Source organism: Myotis davidii, unplaced genomic scaffold (assembly GCF_000327345.1).
Source record: "Myotis davidii unplaced genomic scaffold, ASM32734v1 scaffold22, whole genome shotgun sequence".
In the NCBI taxonomy this organism is placed as follows: Eukaryota; Metazoa; Chordata; class Mammalia; order Chiroptera; family Vespertilionidae; genus Myotis; species Myotis davidii.
In genome coordinates, this window is record NW_006294067.1 from 137,218 (window position 1) to 145,696 (window position 8,479).

Sequence of the window (8,479 nt, forward strand, 5' to 3'; positions counted from 1 at the left end):
CCTCTTGCCTGTCCCCAAGGCGTCTGGGGCAGCATGCCCACCCCCAGCTATATATAGCCATCTCTCCATCACATGACCCCCCCACTGCCACATCTGATCTGCTTGGGGTCGAAGCAGGTGTGAGAGCAGTGTGGGGGAGGGGCTGGGGTGAGAACCTGAGGGACAGCCCCGCAGGGAATTCCCTTAGCAGGGCAGCAGCACTGTCCCCCCTCCTTAGTCACCAGGAGGCTGCCAGCCCCAAGCCACTGGTCCCTCTATAAATATCGCCCAGACCAGGATGAAAAACTGCTCAGCATGCTCTCCAACCTGTGTGCGTCCAGAGGGTGTTAAACCTACACCATCCAGTGCCGCCCCTCTGTTCCCCAGCATGTGGAAGACCAGGCTGCGGTACTGGACGTGGACGGAGTGATTTCAAGGTCTGGAAACACTAGAGAGTAACTCACCTTGGGGAGTAACTGATGCTTCTCTCCCATCTTTCCCTGCTGAGTTGTTCCCTGTTCTGTGTCTTCCCAAGGTTTAGTCCTCATCTGCCAGACCACCTCTCCCAAACCATCAGTGTTCAGTTTTCTCCTCCTGGTTTGCCTTTCTGTCTGCCGGGGGCTGCTAATAATGCTTTGGTGCCATCCCTCGACCCCACCTTATCTGTCACCCACTGGGTGTGGGGCGCTGTGGGAAGCAGAGTGATAGCCTTGCCTCCTCGCATTTCTACCACTTCCCAGACTGTGAAGTGTCAGTGCACAAGCATCATGAATTTATGGGGAGGGACTCAGCTTCCGTGTGGACTGAGCGGTGCCCGCCTGTCTATCCAGGGGGTTAGATAACAGGGGGAAGTGGGCGAGGGGCAGGGGGATGCAGAGGAGGGGAGGGAGTATTTCTCATGAGAACCCACAAATATGAATGATGATGGGGAAGTACTCTGCTATTCTTCCCTTTTTCAGGTCAATAAATCATTTTTGGCCAAGGACAAACTATTCTATCTGGCATCACCCTTTTTGCTTTTTCTTTCTCACTCTCTCTCTCTTTTTTTTAACCAATTTTCCTAGGACATTCTTTCTCCTGTGAACTCCTTACTATAGAAGAAAAGTTGTAAACATGAGTCAATGTGTAGTTTAGGATCCGTCACCAAGTGAGGCCTGTGCCAGGACAGTCCAAGTTCAGGCATGATAGAGAGGGACACTAAACATCCGGTCTACAAGTAAATTTGGATCTAGGCTAAATGGATCTGTCCAAGCCATGTGAGACGATGGATACCATCAAATCTATCTTTTCTAACAAATCCTTGAAGCTCGAAGGCGAATAATCTACCCACCCACAAAGGTAAACATGTGCCCATTTGAGGGACTGAAGGGTCTGTGATACCCACCATCTCCACATCAGAAAATAAGGAAGGAGTTCTAAGGGGTTGGTGTGAGATGAAAGGAATGCTGTCTTAAAGAAAATACAGTGCCCAAGTAAAAAACAAAACAAAACTGTGGAGTATGGCTCTTCTGAAGGTAGCCAGTTTCTGTAGGATCTTGATAATCCCAAGAAACAAATATCTAAGACAATTCCTATTTCTTCACTATTCCGGAGAGAGTCAAGGTCTGGTTATGGACTCTGAGATTTGGAGGCAGAGATTGGTGGGACTGGGGAAGCCCTCACACTTGACCAAGCCAAGCGGAAGCACCTGCTGCAATTTTGAAACCCAGATTCGAAATGAGGAGGGCCAAGGAAACCTACAGCTGCCAGTGCAGAATGTGAGAGGAATTCCTTGAGTTTGAGGTTATAAATAGTTAAGGTCTCATGGGTTATCACCTGCAAGAGAATAAAGTGTAGACTATGCCCATCCCCCACCCAACCTCCTCATGGGTACAGTGCTTAGGTTCTTCTTTGGACGGCCAGAGATGGACTTCCAGAGAGTTCTGTGAAAAGCTCTTAATTTGGAAACAAATTCATAAGCATGCATGTGTTCTCTAGTGTTTTATACTGGCCCAGCCGGTATTGCTCAGTGGTTGAGCATCAACCCATCACTAGGAGTCCCTGGTTTGATTCCTGGTCAGAGCACATGCCCGGTTTGAGGCTCCATCCCCAGCGGGGCGTGCAAGGGCATGTTGATGTTTCTCTCTCATCAGTGTTCCTATCTCTCTCTCCCTCTCCCTTCTTCTCTCTCTAAAATCAATAAAAACATTTTAAAATTTTATTTAAAAGAAGGTATGTATACTGTGTAAGATATATACCTCTTCTGAGGTTTTAAATAGATTTTCTTAAGGTTCGTGATACTAAAAGATTAAAACCTATAGGTTTAAGGAATTGCTATTTGAAGGAAGGTTGTCAGCAGTGACCAAATGGCAGTAATTTCTCCTGTAGTCATTGGACTTTGCCTCCCAGACCCTTTAAAAATCCTTGGTTCCTTCCCTTGCACTCCACGAGGCCCTCCAGATAGCACTGGACAGATCTCTTCCTCCCTCTTCTGGTTTTTCAAGTATGATACACTTTCCCCCTGTTCTCTACCTAACTAGGGCTGAGATGGAACGATAACGTTGTCATTAGTCTCAGGTGGGAAAAAATCTAGAATCACCCACAGTGAAAAAATCTCATGCTAGGAAAACAGTCACAGATGCAATATTGTTAGTTAAGGTGCACACACAAGGTGACAATATTCACATGCTAGCTTCAGTGTCCTCAGAAAGGCAGTGACTTGGAGATAAAAGAATGCATGCAAAAGTTACCATTGTGGCCCTGCTACGGTGGCTCAGTTGGTTGGAGCATCATACCACGCACCAAAAGGTTGGGGGTTCAATTCCTGGTCAGGGCACATACCTACGTTCCAGGTTTGGTCCCTGGTCAGGGTGCCTATGGGAGGCAACCAATTGATGTTTCTCTCTCACATCAATGTTTCTCTCTCTCTCTAAAATCAATTAAAACATATCCATGGGTGAGGATTAAAAAAATAAAGTTACCATAGTGTTTGCTCCCTAGTAAGCACTGAATGTGAACTCTCATTAAACTGAAGCTTTATTTTGGGAGAGTTAATGCATTAACACCATGCAATTTTCCCTATAGCATCACATTTAATCCTCAGAGACCTTTGAAGGTAGAAATAATTTTTCTCATTTTTAGATATGGGAGACTGATGATCTGTGAGATTAGGTACCTTACCCAAGGTCTCTAGGATCTTAAAAGACTGAGCCAGCATTCAAGTCTACTTGATTCCAAGCCCATGCCCTTCAGGTCCCATTACTTGTTTTGTATAATTGAAGTCTCTGAGCCTCATTTCCTCTTCTGTAAAATGGGAAAGTGACTACCTCATGGGACTGTGGGAGGATGGGAAGGCTCCAAGCAGTGCCTGCGACATACCGACATACCGTCAGTTGTAGCGATTATTAATGACTTCCCCAGATGAGAGGCCTTCCCCCATGTTTCATTTCTTCCTGTTCTCTTCCCATTGGAGGAAACAGGCTGGAGGGCAGCCCCAGCTCAGGGAGATAATTTTAGAAGAGAATCCCCTGGCAGAGGTTAGCGTGGGGAAGGGAATAGATTGAACTTCAACCTGATACCCTTATTCAAGGGTGGGGGTGGGGAGGATTGGGGCTGAGACAGATGCTCCTCGGTAATCCCAATGTGTCACTCCTCCTGAAAGCCTTCCTATCCAGAAAACGGGGACTAACGTTAGTCCCACTATTCCAGTACTTTCTTTTTTTTTTTTTAAAAAATATTTTATTGATTTTTGACAGAGAGGGATAGAGAGTTAGAAACATCGATCAGCTGCCTCCTGCACACCCCCTACTGGGGATGTGCCCACAACCAAGGTACATGCCCTTGACCGGAATCGAACCCGGGACCTTTCAGTCCGCAAGCCGACGCTCAATCCACTGAGCCAAACCGGTTTCGGCTCCAGTACTTTCTTAACTTCTAGACGTTGTATCCTTCCCTCCCTTGAGGATATCCCACTGTTGTGTCTTATAGGACAGCCAACCAGCTTCAGTTCACTCCCCGTGCCCTTTGCCCCAGTGGTCTTCTCTAGCCATTTCCCGTTCCTCCACTTGATATGCTTCCACTCCACTTAGTCCCTTTCTGCTCTTCCTCCTCTACATTCAGCCCCCAGCTGCTTCCCTCCATATTCTCCTGGAGAATATCCCCTCTTGCTGAGCCTCCATAGCCTGCTTGCACTGGAGCACTTGCCTCTCTAGATCTGCCCTTCATACACATTGCACCCTGAAAATCCCCCAATTACACACAGCCCACTGCTTAGATCTTACCCTGGCTGCCCCAGAATTCTCTTTCAGCTATGCTGACTCTAGGAAACCCGAAATCCAAATTGAACCGTGAGCTAAGGAACTCTACACACCTCATCCTCCAGTTCCAGGCCAGCCTGTTTCCTGTCTTCCTCATACTTGAAAGAATCCAGAAGCAGCACTGCTTGCTAATGACTCTTCCATCTCTTTTGAGAAATGCCAGTGCTGGCCATATTTTGGGCAGCTGCTGATGGTCATGACAACTAAAATGGGCTTATCTCAGGTGTGAACCTGTACATCTAAAAAAAAAAAATTGGCAGGGCCCGGACAGTGTGGCTCAGTGGTTGAGCATTGACCTAAGAACCAGGAGGTCACAGTTTGATTCCTGATCAGGGCACATGCTTGGGTTGCTGGCTCGATCCCCAGTAGTGGGGATGCAGGGGCTGCTGAACAATGATTCTCCCATCATTGATGTTTCTATTTCTCACTCCCGTTCCCTTCCCCTTTCTCTCTCATCAATGTTTCTAACTCTCTATTCCTCTCCCTTCCTCTCTGTAAAAAAATCAATAAAGCATATTTAAAAAAAAAAATTGGACAGTGTGGCTCAGTGGTTGAGCATTGTGTCATGAATCAGGAGATCCCCAATCAGGGCACATGCCTGGGTTTCGGGCTGAATCCCCATAAGGAGGGATATAGGGGGCAGCCGAGCAATGATTCTCATTAGTGTTCCTATCTCTCTCTTTCTTCTCCTTTCCTCTCTGAAATCAACTTAAAAAATATATTGAAAAAATTAAAAATTTAAAAAAATTGGCAGCAAAATAAGAAGGGGTATGCCTTGTGAGGTGGTGAGGGATGCTGTGACAGGCTAAGAAAAATATGCAGGCATCATAAGATTGTCTGCAACACAGAGACATAAGACACATATCAGTAATAAATATAAGCATTTATTTGGCACCTGATGGCAATGCAATATCCTGGCAGTGGGAAGTGAAAAGGTTTATCACCCAAATATTTCCATACAATACTGATCCAGGGGTAGGGAGGACTTGGCCACAAGTCTCCGAACCACCTGGCTCACAGAATGAGCATTTATTGATTGAGCACCTGAACTAGGACACAGGCCGAGCACTGTGCCAGGCTCCATGGGAGATGTAGAGGAAGTTGTCTCAATGTGACATGTCTTCAGGGGATAATACCAGTGAATAAAACAAAACACCAAACTGTGTATATTGTCAAAAAGTAGGATTCTGGCTAGGGTTGCTTCCTTTAACATTTACTGAAGCCCTAACATATGCCAGGCACTGGGTACATACTGATGAACAAAAATGTTTTTGCCCTCATGGAGCTTCTAGTAGAGGAGAGAGAATGAACAAGGGAAACAAGTAAATATCATAGGTTATGAAAAGTGCAATGAAGGAATTAAGCATTACACAGGAATAAACATAGATCATTTAGAGACAGCATGGCCTGAGAAGGCCTCCACAAGAAAGTGGAATTTAAGCTGACACTAGAAGAATAAACCACCCAATCAAGAGTGATGAGGAATGGCACTCAGTAGACCCCGAGAGAGTGTCTGCGACGGTTCACGACAGGAAAGAGCTCAGCATGTTTGAAACTGAAGAAGCCACTGGGGTTGCTGCTTAGAGAAAAAGCAGCACTTAATAAGGTTCCAGGAGAAGGTGGGGCCTGTGGGCCACGGTAAGGAGTTTGGGTTTTATTTGAGGTGTAATAAGAAACCAAAGGGTTCCAAGCAGGGGAGTGACATGATCAAGATTTATACTTAAAAACCAAGTCTTTTATATAGATACTAGATTGTAGTACAAAGAATGGAAGTCAAAGAGGCTTTCAGGAACTGGGAAGTCTGTGAGCACAGATAAGGACGGCTCCTAGGGTAAACAAACATGGACAGCCATCTAGCAAAGGCTTCCCTGAAACAGAGAGACATAGGGGACAAGGAAATAGGCTGTATAATATCCAAGGGGATTTAACACTGAAACAGAAAGCAGGAACAAGGAACTACATCACATCCTTGAGCAGCCAATTAGACCGATTTGGAGGCAGCAGTAACCAGAATCCCATGAATGGGGGGAAAAGCAGGAAGCAGGGAGAGAACAACTAGAAGATAAGGTGACAGGTTTGCAGCGGTTCTCAACCTGTGGGTCGCGACCCCTTTGGCGGTCGAACGACCGTTTCACAGGGGTCGCCTAAGACCATTCTGCATATCAGATATTTACATGACGATTCATAACAGTAGCAACATTACAGTTATGAAGTAGCAACGAAAATAATTTTATGGTTGGGTCACAACATGAGGAACTGTATTTAAAGGCCCAGAAGGTTGAGAACCACTGGGTTAGAGGATGAGGAAGCATCCCACCCTCACCTGCCCCTGCTGGCACTGCCAGGTTCATTCCAGTAAAAGTTCGGAGAAAGGACGTCCCTTTGGGACGTCCCTGCATAAAGATCAGTGAGTTCCAGATACACAGCATCCGATCCCTAGCCTCTGCTGAAAGCTTGGATTCCTTGAGTTCAGAGGAGCCACAGGTGGCACTGTCCTTCCTGCGGTGACCTTGCCACACGGGAGGAATGCACAGGCTGTTCCACACACAGCAGCGGAGTGTGTCTCTGGCCGATTGTCCTTCCAAAGCCACGTGGGAAATGCCTACATTAAATGAGGACTCTCACTCTGGGACAAATGGGGCTGGGATATGAAAGATGGGAGATGACCTCCGAGACATCTTAACTAACCTAACAAAAGCAATGACCACAATGCTACCTACAAAAGCCAGGGGCAGGAAGTGAGCACACAGGTCGAGGAGACCTGCATGCCTCTCCCCATAAGGCCCCCGTGCTCACACACCTTTCACCAGGCTCCTCTACGGCAGCCAAACGTTGCTGGCAACCTGTCCAGCCAGTGCCAGCCCAGGGAGAGAGCCTCACCCAGGGGGAGCCAGCCTGTGGGCTGGGATTCAAGGTCGAGGATGGCAGGCTGTGAAACCAGCTTGAAACTCCCAGTCCCTGAGAGGGAAGGACAGAAACCGCGATCCTGCAGAAGCTCCAGCACACCACCTGCGGCCCCGAGGCTGGGCGGAGGTGTCACGTGGGAGGGTGTCCGGGGAACAGATAGAGGTGCCGGCACAGGGTGCTACAGTACTCCGACATCTCCTTGCACCGGTGGAACTCTGTGCCAGGGGCATAGCCTTCGCGCTCCTTGATAAGTCCATTCACCTGGAAAGGCAAAAACCAAGAGTCCAAAGTCTGAGAATCTGGTGTTTTCACAGGAAGGGTGGAGAGGCTGCGGCGGTGACTGGGCTAGGGAGGAGGAAGGGACAACACCCTGGAGGGGCAAAAGGTTCACAGAGCCAGGCTGAGCGACTTACTTTGACAAGCATGTCGGCCACGTGCATGTCACAAGCCCTCTCAGAGAAGATTTGAGTGAGGGCCTCGATATACCAGGAACCCCGTTTGGTGTTACGCATGGCGGCAGTCCCTACAACCAGGACAAAAGTCACCACAGTGTGAAGGTCATGGGATACCCTTGCACAGCTGGACATCCCAAACTAGCTGTCCACGGCACTTTCTACCCGCCCCCATCAGAGCTGTACATGATAAAGTGCAAGTCTATAAGAAAGTGTAATCGTTTGGACTGTTCTAGAATTCACAATACCTCTGAGGCAGGCATAGCCACATATCATGTCCGAGCGAGTGGGCAGTCGCATCTTCAGCAATTCCTGTCTACCAGCATCACCGTCCTCGCACTCAGGGGACAGGGAGTGGCCCTTTCCATCCTGCTGGTCAACCCCACGATCTGTTTCATCTGTAGGAAGGCAAAGTGGACAAGGATGTTATTTCCTCTCATCTCTCTTGGGCCCGTCACAGACAAGCCCAACATCCCTACAACCTTGACTGGGAAGAGCCATTTCCAGCTGCTGCCTCCAACCTAGAGCTGATAAGTTAAAATGCAAAAAAACCCTATTGTTCCCATTCCTCTCCCGACATGTATTCATTACCCTGGGGGGTGCCCAAACACATGGTCTGAGCTGTCTATTCTGTGCAAGACGGGAAAGTGCTGAGTCACATACCCTGGTAAACAGAACTAAAAACTGCCTCTGTCCATGATTCACTTGCTCACTGAACAATGCACCTGAAAGTCATGGTGCTTTATTTTTTTTTAAAAGATATTTTTATTGATTTTTTACAGAGAGGAAGGGAGAGGGATAGAGTTGGAAACATCGATGAGAGAGAAACATTGACCAGCTGCCTCC

At 47.6% G+C, this 8,479-nt stretch overlaps 1 protein-coding gene across 3 annotated transcripts in view; it reads right to left on the reverse strand.

Moving 5' to 3' along the window:
- Window positions 1-6,502: 6,502 nt before the first annotated feature.
- Window positions 6,503-8,479, reverse strand: part of CASP2 (caspase 2) — an 18,857-nt gene continuing 16,880 nt past the window's right edge. For all 3 annotated transcript variants that reach the window (XM_006767982.2, XM_006767984.2, XM_006767983.2), the window contains 3 exons: window positions 7,882-8,031; window positions 7,595-7,704; window positions 6,503-7,442 (listed from right to left, as the gene is read on the reverse strand). In XM_006767982.2, coding sequence (XP_006768045.1) covers window positions 7,311-7,442; window positions 7,595-7,704; window positions 7,882-8,031 — 392 coding nt within the window. In that variant the 3' untranslated portion in view covers window positions 6,503-7,310. The remainder of the gene's footprint in view (window positions 7,443-7,594; window positions 7,705-7,881; window positions 8,032-8,479) is intronic.